General features: G+C 38.5%; 1 protein-coding gene across 1 annotated transcript; it reads left to right on the top strand.

Moving 5' to 3' along the window:
• Window positions 1–1,313: 1,313 nt before the first annotated feature.
• Window positions 1,314–17,716, top strand: LOC135468988 (uncharacterized). The gene is made up of 12 exons (XM_064747501.1): window positions 1,314–1,796; window positions 5,803–5,966; window positions 7,327–7,464; window positions 8,815–8,837; window positions 9,255–9,286; window positions 9,962–10,019; window positions 10,559–10,655; window positions 11,197–11,311; window positions 11,986–12,028; window positions 12,314–12,384; window positions 15,436–15,544; window positions 16,396–17,716. The coding sequence occupies exons 1-12, from the start codon at window positions 1,627–1,629 to the stop codon at window positions 16,594–16,596; spliced, it is 1,221 nt and encodes a 406-aa protein (XP_064603571.1). The 5' UTR covers window positions 1,314–1,626; the 3' UTR covers window positions 16,597–17,716.
• The last annotated feature ends 1,625 nt before the right edge of the window (window positions 17,717–19,341 follow it).

The raw sequence follows: 19,341 nt of genomic DNA, 5'->3' as shown, positions 1-19,341 counted from the left end.
ATAATAAGTTTTCCACATTAAGGTCTTTCCAGAACTGATCAGACCAAATTAACATACAAGCAGTCTCAGGTTGCACAGCTACAATATTTCCATCAGTGCCTCATCTGGGACATTTTTGCTTTTCTATAACTATCTGAGCTTTGGTGTGGACTACTATAGTTAAATAGCCAATGGTGCGAAAGTACGAACGGTGTGAAATGTATGCATAGAAAGTTATGACTGGAAATTGGTAATTTTTGCATTTTGATCGATGAAAACACGGTCATACAATAACGAGCCACAGTTGCAAGATAAACGCCTATAACAAAGCTACATGTAGTTCAGGTGTAGTGTACAGACATACGCTCGCAACAAATATGTCAATACATATTAAGCATGTCTTTTCTTTGTCTGTGTTTCTCTTCTATATGGCACAAATAACAAATAGTTCTGGGCCTGTACTTGGCATACAAGTACACTTCACGTGAATGAGAAGTTTTGTGTTCCTTGCGCAACTTAAGGTTGTGTCATTTTTCGATCATAAAGCAAACACGTCATAAATCGGAACATCTTCAGTTGCACGTACACTAAATATAAACGTTCGGTTTCAGAAAGCAACCGTGGTGTTTAATGTGTTATTAGTACAGTATTGGTTGCCATTCTAATTGCGCATATATATAATAATAAACCACTTTGACAGTGAAACTGTCCTCAAGTGCTATTTTTTACGTTCCCTTCACTCAGAAAAGTATATAGTTTTAAGATATGAGCTGAACTTAGCGAAGTACGCGCAATGGGGAAAAGATAGGCCTATTCTCCGGAGTACAACGTTCGAACTCGTGTCAATTTATAGAAAGTAAATGATTCTCATAATTCGTGCTGGTGATGGTCAGTCCGAGGACTAAGGAGTTAATCGCCACAGTTTTACGACAGAATTAAAGGTTTAAGACAATATCTGTTGACCGGAGCTGTCCTGGCGGCTTCTCTTCACTCTTCCGATTATCCAGCCTACGAACGGCCATGGAAGCTGTTTGTTAACCGCATGGGAACAAACACAGATTACAGCCTAGCTCAATCCCTGGCCGTCGTCTGCTCACTGGATATTTGAACACAGCAGCCAACATTCCATCGGGCTGTATGTATAGATGACACCCATTGGACAAACAGGTAATGGGCCAATAACTAGCCGCGTAACATCACCAGACGTTTGAGTGTGTCCTCCCAAAGCCCTGGTACAAAGTTAAAACCCAGTGGTTCTATCTCCACACATCTTTGCCACCATCGACAGCTGAGAGGGTCGTCTATTGTACCACTGACGAGAACGCCATCTCTAGTTACGTCAGAAATTCAGCCTCCTAGACATCTCAATGAATTAACTCATTCGATGCCCCTCCTGTTGTCGAAATTCAAAGCAGTTTTTTCTTCATCTTTATCCGTCTTCCTATCGGACCTATATGACAAGCTGGAGTGACAGACAGAAATCCACAACGAGTAGGGCTTAAAGAAAAAGACAACACTTTAGGTGCAAAGGCTCGAATAGCAGGACTTTGCTGGACAACACGTTTGTATCTCAGCACAGGTGACGAGAATTTCGCTGTAACAAAGTTAACCTGTGTTGACCTATTTCTGTTTGTTGACTAACCCGTAATGGCCACTGGAAGGATAGTGATCGTGATATGTTTGGTTGTGACCTGCATATCTTTAGGCATCGGGGTAATTATTGGTTATTTCGTGCGAGAAGGTGGTCAGGATCTACCAAGGCGAGACAGACGCGCTTGTGGCACAGGATCTGGCAGCAATATTCCTCAAATAGATAGGTGAGAATAAGCATTTCTTCACTTATTAAGTTTTCCCTAAATTGTGTGAACGATCTGTTGTAAACTGTACCTCTGGCTTACGAGCATGGGTTTTAGCAACAGTCATGTAACCCATCAAAAGTCGAGCTTGAATACAGGATCCAGTTTTTAATGCTCAAAACTGAAAGCTTGGATAATTCATAAAGTAAACGTGATTAAAAAATATCTTGGGTAATATATTTCCCCAAATATGTTTTGGGGAATGTAATAACTACCAATGCATCATTCTAGAACTGTGCAGGTGTTCGCAAAGGTTGCATTGTGCCATATGTTTTTTTTTATACCGTATCTAAAGTATATCCACCGGGATCTAAAACCAAATATCTTTATTTTTTCTGTATGCTGATCTAAATACTCTTATAATTTTAATATACGCTAATTTAAAAGAAGATTTAAAATTTTAAAGTATTTAAAGTATTACCGGTATGGATGTGTCATTAATTTAAAGCACACAGATATGAATGGATACTGTCACAATTCAGAGGTGTAGTTAACGTAAATGACATGTAGAAGGCACTTCTTCTGTAGCAGGGAAGAAAATATACATGTTGACAGGTGTGATCGGCAAACATTCGCTTACACACCCATGTCAGGCTAAAGCATTCTTTATCTCTTCCTGAAACTTTCTCTCCGCTTCCATGATACAGCCGCATGTAATAGTTAGGTTGAGTACTGAAATAAAATTTTCTTAAAATTTTCTCTCTCGGAGAGAACATATGTGTACATAGATTTTTTAGATTGGAAAATAAGTTTGATTTGATAAGTTTGGCTGCTAATTTCAAGTTTCACAGTTCATTGTTTCTAACTATTTTAATTAATGTTTCCTTTCCTTGATTCTTTACAGCATACAGTATGCTTAGATGTAACAACTAGCGAAAATCAATAATTTATTTATTTATTTGATTGATGTTTTACGCCGTACTCAAGAATATTTCACTTGTGCGACGGTGGCCAGCATTATGGTAAGAGGAAACCAGGCAGAGCCCGGGGAAAACCCACGACCATCCGCAGGTTGCTGGTAAACCTTCCCCCTTACGGCCGGAGAGGAGGCCAGCATGAGCGGGACTTGAACTCACAGCGACCGCATTGGTGAGAGGCCTCTGGGTCATTATGCTGCGCTAACGCGCTAACCAACTCAGCCGCGGAGGCCCTCCAATAATTTCTTACCATAGAAAGCAATATATACTTGAATGTATGTCCTTATAAGCGAAAGTCAATAATTTATTTGATAAATTAAATAATTAAATTTGATAATTTTATTATAAACGTACGAGAAACAAACGAAGTTATTTTTGTAAAAGTAATTATAAAAGTAATTGCTTAAGCTATAAATTTAAGCGTAACCATTAAATCAGATTTAATGTGTAAACAAACAACAAAACTCGATGTTTTATCCATTTATCGATGCCAAAAACCATGTACTGACATTAAAAGCTATAGCTTACAAACAACTCATGATAGTGTGATCTGCTCTGTACTAAATGGACTATACATGCCTGCCTTTTTAACCCATGCTTTAAAGTCTTGACCAGTATATGCATTTAAAAATTAAGGCGATTAGAAAACTAGCTCTTGTCGTGCCAGCTTAAACGCTTACACCAAATTACGAAAGTTTCAAATTAACTAGCTGAAGCTCATGTCACGTCGCCTGTTGATCCTCTGGAAACTGGTCCGACAACGGGGTGTATTGAGACTTAGACATTGACGCTATGAACAAGCTCCAGTGTAACATTCAGGCTCACACGGGCTCGGGCTCAGTACAACACACGGGACAGAGATTCGTGACAAAACCACAGTGTTCCTGGCTTGCGATAAAATCCTTACTCAAAGACTGCTCATTTGCAGATTTACACTGGCAAAACCGTGATCTGTTTCTACCCGAGTCTGTTGTTGGGTACATGAAAACCGCCTGATAATACCCTGATGTAGGCCATGAACGTTTGAATCACAACCATCCATGTGATATGAGAAAAAGTGAGATGAAAGTGTAGTGAAGCTGAAAGGGCACTCGATGAACTCGGATGCATTCTGCTATTTCTATAACAAAATTTACACTATATGCCATGTTTCTAAAGGAACCCGAATTTCTGTCAACATTTTATCCATTAGAACTGTCAACTTATACATTCCACTAGAACTGGCAACTTAGGCAACCATTAGAACTGTCAACCTATACATCCATTAGAACTGTCAACTTATACATCCATTAGTACTGTCAACTTAGACATCCATTAGAACTGTCAACTTAGACATTCATTAGAACTGTCAACTTATACATCCATTAGAACTGTTAACCTTTATACCCATTAGAACTGTCAACATATACATCCATTGAACTGTCAACATATACATTCATTAGAATTGTCAAATTAGACATTCATTAGAACTGTCAACTTATACATCATTAGGACTGTCAACTTTACATCAATTAGAACTGTCAACTGAGACATGCATTAGAACTGTTAACCTTTATACCCATTAGAACTGTCAAGTTAGACAGGCATTAGAACTGTTAACTTATGCAACCACTACACTGTCAACCTATACATTCTTTAGAACTGTCAACTTATACAACCATCAGAACTGTCAGCTTATACATCCATTAGAACTGTTAACTCATATATCCATTAATACTGTCAACTTTTTATCCGTTAGAACTGTCAACTTATACATCCACTACAACTGTCAACCTATACATTCTTTAGAACTGTCAACTTAGACATCCTTTAGAACTGTCAACTTAGACATTCATTAGAACTGTCAACTTATACATCCATTAGAAGTGTTAACCTTTATACCCATTAGACCTGTCAACTTAGGCATGCATTAGAACTGTTAACCCTTATACCCATGAGAACTGTCAACATATACATCCATTAGAATTGTCAACTTATACATACATTAGAACTGTTAACCTTTATACCCATCAGAACTGTCAACTTAGACAGGCATTAAAACTGTTAACCTTTATACCCATTAGAACTGTCAACATATACATCCATTAGAATTGTCAACTTATACATACATTAGAACTGTCAACTTATACATCATTAGGACGGTCAACTTAGACATCCATTAGAACTGTCAACTTAGACATTCATTAGAACTATCAACTTATACATCCATTAGAACTGTTAACCTTTATACCCATTAGAACTGTCAACACATACATCCATTGAACTGTCAACATATACATTCATTAGAACTGTCAAATTAGACATTCATTAGAACTATCAACTTATACATCATTAGGACTTCAACTTTTACATCCATTAGAACTGTCAACTTAGACATGCATTAGAACTGTTAACCTTTATACCCATTAGAACTGTCAACATATACATCCATTAGAACTGTCAACATATACATCCATTAGAATTGTCAACTTATACATACATTAGAACTATCAACTTATATGGCTGCTTTCCACCCACCATAATGCTGTCCGCCATCGTATAAGTCAAATATTCTTGAGTCCGGCGTAAAACACAAATCAAATAAATAAATATCAACTTATACATCCATTAGATGCTCTTGTCCAAATACATGTGGACACGCATCGCTTTTTAAAACATTAATCGGGCCACTGACTTAACATGCATTGAGTGATGTTGGAATGGAGTACCTTATCTTTTAGGAAGTTAAGGTTTCTGCTGTTTCCTTGATGTCAAAACGAAAAGATTATTGATTTCTGAGCGTGATGTTTGGGGCATGCATTCTGATCCTTTGGTGTCTTAATAAAGACCTTGGATAAATGATTCTCCTTCAGAATCATTCCAAGACAATTACCGGGATTATAGATTAGTTATACTGAACATTGCTTAAATTCCTAAATATCACTTTCCTAGACACAACTGATATGACACCTTAATGTAAATTAGATAAACGTTATCACAGTGACTATATGAAGTAATCAGTAGGCTATACTTAAATGTGACTTTCATATGGAAATGATCTTGTCATTCAGATTCCTAGAAAGTTGTCAGGTGACGGCGTGTCGGGCAGAAACATGTGACATTCCATTACCCAGAAGTTACGTGGCTTACCACTTGAAGGAGCAGACGATAGCCGTTGACGGCGACCTCAATGACCCTGCCTGGGAGGAAGTACCTTGGACGGAAAAGTTCGTGGGTGAGTCGGTCACTGACAGGTGAATAAAGGCCCTCACTGGACTGAACCAGAAAAACCTAGCTCACAATTTCTTATAGAGATTAATGGCTTAAACGAAATCAATCTCACCAAACCATTGGCGACAACTTGGTGACTGTCACACAAAAACTGTGAAGTACGTTCTCCACGTGCACAAACTGGAATCCTTCGGCTTCGCATTATAATATGAGTTATAATAATTTTACTTACGATTTTCCAGCACAGATCACACTTCATTCTGAGATGAGTACTTGGTGATCCCAACAAGATTACAGCATTAAATCGAGAGACCAACTGAAGTCATCTCTCTTTGCTCACTTTATAAACTGTAGCGGTTTCCTGCCTGCCTGGACATTCCTTTCACAGGCAGGTTTAGCCATCCTTTGGGTGAAAATACTTTATAATGAATGAACAGAAACAGATTACACCCAACCAATTCGTTCACCAGAGATTATCAAAAGTTACAGTTACATATTACAAACATACCTCATATAGCTGATACCTCATAAATTACAATTTGGTGAACATAATGATCATGTCAATGCTTCTTCATGTTAAATTCATCTAGGAAATCTTATCATTCATCAAAGAGCCTCATACATCTTAATAAATGGGCAAACTATACGCTGATAAGTTCTGTGGCTGAAATACATTTGTTTACAGCATCAGTGATCTGAATCCAGTATGATATAGGCAGTCATACACAAAGTAACTTCGAAGAAGGTTTGCAGCTAATACTCAAACACATCCTGTTGGTAAAATTAACTCGTTCATAATGCAGTTGTATATAACCAAATGAATGTTTTAACAACTGTACGTCGATTTTGTGTCTACACACGTTTAGCATTATTTAAATGGAGGTAAATTCACTAGTCAGGATCGCTTGGCAGAGTGCTGAAAATATATCACAAGATATGGATTATTTATTTCATTATATTTTTGCCACAAATTATACAAATGAATTATCAAACGTTTACCTCTACAATAGACAGTTTAAACCATATTAAGAGTGTTTCTCACCAGTGACATCAAAAACGTTTATTTGTTCATACTGCCGATTTCATTTCACCTGGAATGGATACAAAACAACCCATGGAAATATATTAGTCACCAAAACACATCTGTTGTTATATTTGATGCAGAATACACCCGTTGTTATATTTGTTCCAGAATGCACCCGTTATTATATTTGTTCTAGAGCACACCTGTTGTTATATTTGTTCCAGAACACACTTGTTGTTATATTTGTTCCAGGACACACTTGTTGTTATACTTGTACCAGGACACACTTGTTGTTATAGCTGTACCTTGTAGCGTTTCCATGTGATGTTTGTTGTGGCAGACTTGCGTGGGACGGACTACCCCAAACCGTTATATGACACACGGGTGAAGATTCGGTGGGACGACACGCACCTGTATGTGGGTGCCTACTTACAGGACGAACACGTCTGGGCTAACAAAACAAAACATGACTCTCATGGTAAGATGATAAACATGGCTGTCGTTACAAATGAGCAGAAGTAAAGTCCATATAACGCAGTGCTCAAAACTACATCTTTTGAAGACGTATGTAACCCATACGCTTGTCCAGGAGCCGCCTGCCTGTCTTGAACAGATGATAGGCCTATGTTTGTTTTATCAGAAAAACATAGTTGAAATTTTATAATCCAAAAATACTACTGTTTAACATTCTAGGTCTTTTTTACATGTATTGTGATCAAGAGCACAGTTGAGTCATAATAAAATACTGAAATACCCATAGGAACGGAGTTCTATTCAATGAAACGGATCTTTGGGATTTGAACTAAGCGATTGATGTTTTACGCACTTGGCTAGTTCACCCACGTTTCTTCAGACAAATATAGATTAGATGCAAAGTATGCGTAAAAACTGTTTGTTGTTGTCTGGAGACCGTCTAGTCGAGCTTGACTCAGCTTCACATCCCTGTTTGTCTTAACGTCACCACAATAATGTCAGCCGGATTGACTGTGATATGTCACATGGATTTCCCTGCCCTCCTTGATCTCAGATAAGAGCGCGGTCCCGGTAGAGAACAGTTCATCAGGTGAATATGTGGACAAAGTATCGATGTTACATGGTTAACATTGCACAAGTTTTTGATATGTTGGCCGGATGTAGGTGTGAGTTCTGTGGAGACATCCATATTTGGATTCACCCAGTCAATGAAAATATTTCGAAGATCAATCCAAACGACACGTGTAAATCTCATTTACAGTTATTAAAGTCATTTTACTTCTAAGCGAGGTCTTCCATTTTATAACTAGACCTATACTATTGAATTTGCCTGCCTACTTATTGTAATATAGAATTATTTTTATAATCATAGCAATTCTTTACTTGACTCATTGTAAAATAGAGCTCGTCCTAAAATTTTTGTGAAAATATAATAACAGGCTTACTGCATAATGAGCAAAATCAGAGCAGCGACGGTGGTGTGATAATTGGCAAGTGGTCACACGTAACCGGTGAAATATGGCCTCTTGACAATTTACCTCAGTCAGGGTTGAAATAGTAGCAGATGGCACCCACTCCTCAGCACCATGACTCTAGGTAAAAAAGGTACGAAAAATACAGTGATCTTAATTGCAATTTCTTAGACGTCACTTGTCCAGAATTACTCAAATGTCTGCGTGGCCAAAACATTTTACATACAATAACATTAAAGCAGTGCAAAGGGATCACGAAATTTAGAGGCCCACTCACGTTACTTATTTTCCTCAAAATAAATAGTGTTGGTGTAAAAATATGTTTCGTCATATACTCTGCTTTGGAAGATCACGGCTGATGTCTTATTTTTTTCTGTCAACAGTTTTCAACGATAACGCCTTTGAGGTAAGTTTTAACACAGATGTGATGCTTTTGAGTATCGTTGACAGCATTTGAGAGACACGCTTTAGTATTATGAGTTTACCGCAGTGATCAATCAGGTTTCGACAAAGAGATGGAAATTATTTGCACATGCGTGGTTCGACATCACGACTATTAAACAGCTCCGTATAAATGATACCGTCCAGAAATGACTTATCATGGACCATATTTGCGTACGAAGTAAACTGATTTAGGATTCACAAAATTCTTTGTCAACAGTTTTCGTTTTCTTCCCCTAACTGTTTATAGGCCTAATACATAGTCACACAGCTTGGTGTGATATCAGTCATTATTGTTGCCATAAACATACTTAGAAACACCTATTTATTTTACTACTGTTCAATTCTTGCTATGTAACTTTAGTTTCAACTTCAATTTTAGATCTTTGTGGATGTTGACGGAAGCACGCACAAGTGAGTAAATAAACTGGTCTTTTTTCTGGAGGATGTTTGAGGGATAGGACATGTTTTGTCAACAGAGAATCAGGTCGTTTATTGCGTCGCTGACAGCGGACAGTAGACGTAAATTAGATGGCCCTATTTCGCACAGCGGAGGCCAGTGTCATTAATGTCATCTTTAGATTCATAGGTGCAAATTTCTGACGGATTATCTATCATCCTTATATAGCATCACCAAAGCCCGGGTATGAACTGTAAACGACAATTCTGTCCTTGTATATCATCACCCTTGTATATCATCAACAAAGCTCTGGTGCTAACCGTAGGTCAGAGTTCTGTCGAAGGTGGTGCCGCCCTTGTATATCATCACCAAAGCTCAGGTGTCAACCGTAGGCCAGAGTTCTGTCGAAGGTGGTGTCGCCCTTGTATATCACCGCCAAATCTCAGGTATTAACTGTAGGTCAGAGTTCTGTCGGAGGTGATGTCGCCCTTGTATATCATCACCAAAGCTCAGGTGTTAACTGTAGACATTCACTGTGTTCAAATGCCCTTTGTAACGAGAGGCAATTTACTGGAGTAATAAAATTACCTGATTAACAACAGTGGATCTTCTCTCCATATTGCTTTATATACACAGTACGCAGTTGTAAAAATTACTTTAAAAATATTTTTTTATTTTTATATTTGCAGCTACAAAGAAATCGAGATTAATGCTTTGGGGACAATCTGGGATTTGATGTTAACAAAGGTAGAGTAATACAAAGACATATTGACCTACATGTTTGTATTTAATAATGAATTTTCCCCACAAAGCCTGCCTTGGCCAACGTCCTACTAAATACCAATCAAATAAATATAGTCAATACATAAATAAATATATATAAACAGAAAATGTTCATATTCCAATATAGATTTGTGCAATAATAGACATCTGTGTCTGGTTTTCGATGTTTATTGATTTGCCTATCACGATGGTCTTACCTAAAACCACACTGAGAAAATGTTAACTGTTTTAACAACAACCAAATTGATCGTTTTACTTACTTCACTATTACGCTGTCAGCTTTCGAAAAATGATGCTTATTTATTGTAAACAAGAAAGGAAATGCAATCGAACTGAATTGTAACAGATACAACCTCCCCAGAATTCCTATGAACTCCGTTCTTTGACTAGGCTGCTTCATAAATTTGAAATATTTAATCGGTGATTTTTTACTACAATAAACACAAATAATATAGTGTCTGTTACAGCTCAGTGTTGCTGACATATTCTCTGTGTTCTTCCAGGCTTACATTGACGGAGGCCGGGCTCTCAGTAACTGGGAGAGTGACGTGGAAAAGGCTATTCTAGTTGACGGAAATATCAACGATCCAGATTCCCCAAGTAAGAGGGGCCTTCATTTTCTCCATTTTTAAGTAAATATTTTCTTCTCGTTGTGTCCAATATGAATTTAATGCATCTATGACATTCTGGCATTATTTTTTATTATTATTATTTCGAGATCATTCCGATAACCAAAGTATTTAAATGATGCAAATCTTATAGGGTCTAAAAATGCATAAAGATGTCAACTTGAGCTGTCATCATATGATGATAATATGGTATCCTGGAATAGGCTGCGGTCGCTGTGAGTTCAAGTCCAGCTCATGATAGCTTCCTCTCCGACCGTAAGTGGGAAGGTCTCCCAGCAACCTGCGGATGGTTGTGGGTTTCCCCCGGGCTCTGTCCGGTTTCTTCACACCATTATGCTGGCCGCCGTCGTATAAGTGAAATATTCTTGAGTACGGCGTAAAACACCAATCACATAAATAAACAAAAAAATGGAATAGGCTGACAACTCTTCCAGTGCTTTCTTCGACATTTCGGACCTGGTAAATTTTCAAAACCAGTCTTAAGATTCAAACCAAACTATGTGGGTTTGTAGACAAGTTTTGGACAGTGGAGATGAAGTTTCCTCTGAGCAGACTACGTTCAGGTACGACACGTGACGTGAACAGTATTCCCAGAGACAAGGAGACGTGGAGAATGGTTTTGGCCAGGTAAGTACACGTGACACATTTAAAAATTCCACGACATAATTCGATGACAGTTATTTAAGTCATTCATTTGATCACGGGTCATGATTCTTTTTTTCACAGCTAGAATTATGAAGTACATGTAGTTAATGTACTCGGTCGTATACTGTGACATCGTCATGCTGCATGTATGCGCTGACCGTTATTCGAGAAAGATGCAGATCCATCGTCATTTCCTGTAAATGTGCACGTGGTGTCATTTGACCTGTGCTATCCACGGGTTTCATGTGTCACAGCTCTGCGATCGGATAGTAATGTTTCCCTCTTGGCTTCCACTGTGTCATTCTGAAAGCTCAGCTGGGACGGTTCCCTAAATTCACCAGCAGCCTGGTGCATGAACAAATTTTAACAATAAAGTGAACAACTTTATACATTCATAAAACCTTGCTTTATTTTACATTCCTATGAGTGACGAAAGTAAGGGTCAGAATAAGTCTTAATACATAGTAGTAAGCAGTTGAATTTGCCACGTGCTCTTCGTCACTCTGAAAACGTTGTGCTTGGTGAGCCAAATAAAGGAATAAATTATTCGCAATACACCTGAAAATTTGACTTGATGAGTGTTCAGTATTGTAACAATTGTGGTGTATCTTTGGTTTGGCATTTTTGGACCTATTAACAACTTCGTTCCATTTCAGATCGCATTGGGCCCATAAAATTGTAGACGGACAATATGTTAAGGTAAGTCAGCCAATGATTATGCAAAGCTCCTGGTTCAAATACTATACTGACTAGTCTACAATCTAGCTTATGTCTTCTTCGAGTTTAACGAACAAAAATTCTCTCTGTAGAATGATTTTCAATGAAGACATGCTAGTAGCTTTCCTTTCATAGTTTTAACTCATCATAAAATTATATTGTATACATATACGTGTAAGCATGTATCATTATGGCAATGCATTAAAACTTGAATCCGACATCCTTACCTTGCACAATGGTGTCCTATAATTACATATCTCTCTTCAGGACGAATCAAAGGAAGCGAATTGGTGGTCATGGCAACCACATGGAGCTGTGAGTTTACATTTACCAGATAGGTGGGTTGTCATAATAAAACCTTGTGAATGCTTATCTGATTGCCTGTTGGTATACACGCGCAGTACTCTGTGAATGTCATTAGTAGTTTTGGTAAAGACGGCTTCATATACTAGTATATCACCAAGAACAATAATCATTTGATTTGCAACTTAATGGTACATTCAAGTCATTTCCCTTACGAATAGAAGAAACCGGGGCGTCAAGGGTAAACTACTGATCAGCTGTGACACACGTTTTTGTACGCCATTTTGGTGGAATACAAAGTGGTTTTCAACGAAAGAAAGACTACGTAAATGCATTTATACATGCTTGGGGTTTAGCGTCGCACATGTACTCAATATTTTTTCAGTCAGTTAACGAGGATTCATTAGTGAGTTCTCTTGTAGCAGGGCGAATCCACACCGCTAATTTTGTTGTCGCCACTGAAGTATCGTGTCAAAGACATTAGACATAATACTCCACCCAGTCACATTATACTGGACACCGGGCTAACCAGTCAAGTTTCCTTGCTCTCACCTCTCTCTGGTGAGCGTCAAGCGAGGCAGCTCCAAGTACCATTTTTAAAGTCTTTGGTATGACCCGACCCAGGTTAGATCCGCAGGTCTCCCGGCTTCGAGGCGGACGCTCTATCCATGAGGCCACTGTGCAAATAACACCATGAGCGCCGTTGACTGCTTTTCGTTACTAAGGTCCCATGCACGAACAGCGGGAAATCCAGAAACTACCTGTCAAACGTCAGAATTGAACGTGCACCTTGAGTGTGTTAGCGGTCTTTGATAGTATTGTGTTTTCTGCTTGAGGGTTGAAGTAAACGTAGCAGAACACCGAGATAATCATGTTGGGCCTCGTCCAGGGCTTGTGTCTTAGTCTGAATCCACTGATTAACATGGCGTCAGTGAAATATACTTCCGTGTATGTAAATATGAACAGAATTCCATTACCTAACTTGAATTGAGTATGACGAAATCATTAGCCTTTACTGAATTTACGATTCTGATGTTTATTACGATTAAATTAGTACCTAACCTGTATATGTGTTTTGACTTTACTTAGCGCGACAATACTAAGTGAAGTAATGAAATGGCGTCTTTAGAAATTAGTTTTAATTCCCACACTTGTTTTTGAGTTTATGATTAGTTTGGGTGCTAAAAATTTGAATAAAATTAAATGCGGTTGATGTGTCCGCCTCACGTCTCAATTAACGCCACAAGTTATAATACAACAAAAACTATTTGAATATTTGAATCCGTTGCAATCAATATTTTATTATCGACAACTTATATAATATTACGGTACGCGATTGGAATACTGATTTCACTCATTCGCCTAGAACATACCTCACGCCTTTCCAACATCAGTGAAAACTGTTGACTGCTTCCCTTTGTATGATCCCGTCCTAATTTCGTACTTTATATATTTTTTTAATTCATTGGTGGTTTGTGTTAAAGGATTAGTGCCCAGGTTCAGCTACTTGTCCTATGTATAAAGATTATAATCTGTTTAACAGTATATTACCAGGAGGGCCTCTGAAACGTAATTATGACTTAAAGTCCACCAAAAATAGTAGGTTTACTACCCTAGCCAATCTCCAGCCGGCCGTCAGGTAACCAACCCAAGTCTAGCTGGCCTATATAACCTTGGAATTCGCATCAAAACAATGTCATTTTCAAGATGGATTCTAGCTACACAGAAGCAAATATACTGCCATATCAATTTGAACCCATAGTGGACGATGCTCAAGTTCCAATTTATGACACTGACATCTCTGGTCAGACTTCAGATTCCAAGTTTTCAAACGTGAATTTGATCTTTGTCCAGGCATTTCCAACTGCACTAGCAATATGGAGTGGTAAGCTATAGCTTTATCCTGTGTTAGACTGTAGGTCTACATTTCGTGTGTATATCAGATTTAATATTTACTGTTCTTTCCTTCTGTCCGCTTCATAATAAATATCATTCCATTCCCCGAGTGGATTTTGTTCGAAAATGGGTCCGCAGGAATTAATATTCACTCCTTTAATCAAGGCAATATTGGAAAAAAATTCTTACACCTGTTTAATTTTCCTAGTTATATTATGGTCAGAATTACTCAAGGGGTTGTGAAAGGTTGCTTTAATCGTCTTTTGTTACCTGCGGTGTCTCTAAGCCTCGTAATATGGATCAGAGATTAAAACAATGAGGGCTGGATTATCACTTTAAGATTGCTTTCGCACCTACTCTGAGCCTTACTCAAGAAGATATCTCTTGTTTTCCCACTTTTGATGACTAACTTTAATCAACAACCAGTACTTCAAACCCAGTCATTACTTCTTGATTAACGCAGTTAAGCAACATGATTATTCTTGGATTGCTTCTGGGGTGGCAATACCGCTACCAGTGTCGTAGCTGTCAAACGGCCATTGTCTTGTTGTACACAGTTTACAATTTGTCAGAAGTCCACCCACTGGTCCACAGGAGAGACACAGCCAATGGGATAGCGTGTATCAAAGCGCCATTCATTGGAAGCCATAATGTGCCTGTATCTACTTTTCTTTCACTTTACCTACATACAGAAGATTGATCAAACTCATGATGAATGAGCCCCCGCTTTGTTTTATACCCACCAAGCCCTATCACCAGAGTTTACATACATATATTTAAAGTCTAATTTTCCTCCCTGCTGTTAAAATTTAACTGCCCGTCAAGATTCCTTATCCCATCTCTTGCCAGGAGACTACCGTGTATTGGCGGAAAAAATGCATAAACCCAGCCTCATTATCTAATGATTTTAATGCCATATTACTCAGATTACTGTAGTTTTTCCAGTATTTTTCCACACTCCATTTAACAATATATATACACGTGTAGCTAATTGTGAATATATAACCAATCTGGACACTAATCCTTTAAACGTCGCTTTGGGAATTGGCCCTACGATTATTGACCAGGAACGTCCTGATTGGTTGACGGCTAGCATACGCATAGATTCAGTGGAAATAATTTCGAAATGGGTTCATTGCAAGCTGTTTCATGCAACATTTTTAAACAATGATACAATTTGTGTTATCCAGATGGGGGCTGCTACAGTTGAGTAGAGATACTCCAGAAAATTTCCAGTTTACACCCAGCGCGCTGTTGCCTGTAAAACAGGCTTTATTTGATTCCTTTAAAGCAATGAAAGTAAGTATTGTTCGATACTTTATTGTTCTTTTTCGAGGCTCTGTTCCTGTTAACAAGAGAGTCTGTAGACACAAATATGAGAATTAGCGTGTATATAGAAAGTTAGAAATCAAGCGAGACTATATGAAGTAACTTTTATTCAATCTAGCTAACGAGTTAAGACATTCAAAACTTTATATGGAGTACGCTCCCGATGGGAAACCATACACGTCCTTTCATTATCTCTGGAAAATGTTGGCCGCTATTGTCATTTATGATTGCATGATATAAAATAATACGTTAATCAGCCAATGTGTTCATTTAGATGTAGGGCTGGTTTGAACACTGAATGGAAAGCGACCGTAGGCTACGTTGTATGTAGGCTAACGCACATACATGTATCTCTAACATGTGTCTCCATGTCAGTTACAACCAACTTAATATCCTATATTGCTTTGTGAGTCCTGATCATTATTAACGGATACGGGAAGTCTGTTGACAGGGCCTGTATCCACGCTGTATTTTGTTTTTGGTCAAATATGTATATATGAACAACTCGTCAGAATGTTCGTCAATGGGTAACAGTCAGAGTAAAGAAAAGGTTTCAAATCGGTTGCTATAATCAGGCCATATTAATTCGTTAAATCCTAAGAATCCATTTTCATAAAATTTTAGATTACTTTCAAAATCTTTTCAAGATAGTGTTCTTCAAGAAGGACAAATTACGTGTTCGTATTTGCACAACTTACCTCAGTATGCAGTTATGGCCCTCTGTGGGACTCGCATACGTAGTTTCTTTTAAATGTTCTCTTGGATCCTTTGCAAGTGTTATGCATATAGTGTAAAGTTGATATACTGCACTGTGTTTTCAGAGTTACTATATCAGCTATGGCGTGTACACCACAAATGTGGACATGTTGGAATTACCGCCGTACATAGTGACGGGCGAGTGTGTGGGAAAGCCCACGGTTGTACCTGACAGGGGGGCGCTTTATCATCAGTATACGATCACTGGACACTGCTATAACCCAGCCCGGCCATATTCGCGAGGACAGGCTCGTCTGGTTCGGTGACAGAGATGCCATGAAAGATGTTCCTTAAAATATAAGATTTATTAATTACACTGTATACAATGGTGGGAATTATTCATTCATAAATTTCTAATTTTACAAAACTTTCCAGATATGTATTGTATTATATCTCTCAGTAAAATATTTCATTGCTAGTTTGCTCAGTCGGTCCAAGGGTCAGCGTAACAATTCAACAATACATATGGACAGATATACTGTGGAGGACATAGTCGCCTACACCTGGTTAACATATTTGCCTAATAGATGATTCACATACCTTATTTGGGGAGAAGGTGTGTGTTTTTGTAGAATTTACATTTCTTTCAAACAAATCACATCAGTAGCGTTTCCAGCACGGATATCTTTGGAAATGTGTAACTCACGATAGATGATGAGGACATATGTTATTCAATGCCATGTATGTATAGTCAGTGTTTGACACATAAAACTATATGGAGAATTCTATGTATGTAATTCCGCCTGCCAGGCCTTGTTGTCCATTATCACATGGTTACTGGTCAATGCAAACAATTTCCTTATATTTTGTGCAAAATAATTTAAACTGTGCGAATAACCATGTGGAGAACTCTACGAGATCACTGATTTTATTAACCATTGGGAGCAGGCATGACAGCCAGTGGATATTATGAAGGAAACACGACTAATAATACTTGTGTCATCACCTAGCTTATGTTTAATCCCAGTTCTCCAGTCTGTCGGTAACGCGCCTTAAGTGCATTAGCAATACGAATCTAGATCAGTACTTGTTTACTTTATGTTGTTTCGTTATATACATGTATACTGGTTCAGTGCAAAATGTTAGCGCCCAACAGCTAGTTCTCAGATGAAAGGGCATGGGTTTGGTAGATCATCGGTATCGCTTTACATATAATCGAATAGATCTTAAACTATAAATTGGTAAAAACGCCAAGTAGGTAAAAACACATGGTCTACGCCTATCCTGACTGTATCAGACTTGCCATTCTTGTGTGATAACGCATTAAGTATGGCACAATCGGATGGCAGCGCTCATGTTGCTAATACCGCCTGCGTGGAGATAAAGGAGTATAGCCCAAATACCAGATTAGTATGGGCTAAGTTACAGAGCAGAACAGTTTGCTTTCAAAGGTTGAAAATGTGATGATTTTATAAACTGGCCTATTCTGACATGTGTCCTTGGTGTGTGTGTGACAATGTATTGTTGATTTCATAAAATAAAAATGTAAACACCAGTCAGTGAGTTACGCAAGTGTGATTATCTTAATGTCATTATCAGTTTTGGTCGCCAACTTTTACTATGTAAAAGAAATTACAACACATTTGCACCATTTATAAAAAAATATAATCTTAGCGTGTAGCACAAACAAAAATAAAATGCTTGCCTTGAAGGGGCGTTTCTTCTCTGGTCATACGTGGTAGCGTCTGCCAGCAACCTGCACATGATCGGTTAACATGGCTGACTGTAAGGTATGTATCTCCATTTTTGTCTTCACGTGCACCAAATCGTTTTTATAAAAAAAAACAGTTTTCGATTCAATAATTTATTGATTGGTGTTAACGTCGTATAAACCGGTACTCAAAAATATTTCACACGGACTCTCCAAAGCGCTCCATGTAACACTCTATTTATTTGATTTATTTACTTATTTTACTGGTGCTTTACGCTGTACTCAAGACTATTTCACTTATACCACGGCGGCCAGTAATGTGATGGGAGGAAACCGGGCAGACCTCTGGGGAAACCCATGAACATCCGCAGGTTGCTGACAGACCTTCCCACGCACCGATAATACTAAACATAGGGACCACTTACTTCCACAATTACTCCAAGAACGGCTGAGACAAGAGAATCTCGGAAAACCTCAGTGAAAAGCTGCATTTGAACCTACACCTTGTGTGTCAGAGTGGCACTGATATACTTGGGTACATAAACTAAAACAAAAATAAACATGCATACAGTCCTCTAACTGCAGCTGTTAAGTTTTGTCGTCCTTCCTATATATATAGTTACTCCGTGGCTAAGTTGGTTAGCGCGCTAGCACAGCGTAATGACCTAGGAGTCTCTCACCAATGCGGTCACTGTGAGTTCAAGTCCAGCTCATGCTGGCTTCCTCTCCGGCCGTAAGTGGGAAGGTCTGCCAGCAACCTGCGGATGGTCGTGGGTTTCCCCCGGGTTGTGCCCGGTTTCCTCCCACCATAATGCTAGCCGACGTCGTATAAGTGAAATATTCTTGAGTACGGCGTAAAACAACAAGCAAATAAATAAATATAAATATACTTACACACACACATGTAAGAGAGATGGCAAGAATTGCATACAAGAGCATCGATGTCCCTGATTAATGCCTGTATGGAAGGCTTACTATAATATCCCAGACTGATTGTTATTTGACGCCACACTAAAGAATTTTTAACTTACGCGATGGCCATCAGTTTCATGGTTGAAGGAAACCCCGGTGACCCGATAACCACATATCTCTGCGAATGAAGTCACAGAGTAACTTTACCATCTGTAACGTATGAGTACGCTACTTTAGTGGACGATTCTCTTAAATAAATGCAATACTGCGCAAACGACTGGATTGAACTCACGCACTCTGTGTGTACAGCGGCGAGGAACCGTATTCCTGGCTCACTGAGGAACGCCATAACTGATTTACTGAACTGCACACAACAGAATTAGGTTCACCGCTATATAACAAACTGCACACTTTCATTCTTTAATTATATAATACATTCACGCCCTTT

The sequence above is a fragment of the Liolophura sinensis genome, chromosome 6 (genome assembly GCF_032854445.1).
Source record: "Liolophura sinensis isolate JHLJ2023 chromosome 6, CUHK_Ljap_v2, whole genome shotgun sequence".
Lineage (NCBI taxonomy): Eukaryota > Metazoa > Mollusca > Polyplacophora > Chitonida > Chitonidae > Liolophura > Liolophura sinensis.
The sequence above is the reverse complement of the archived record's forward strand: the minus strand, read 5'-3'. Positions and strand labels throughout refer to the sequence as shown.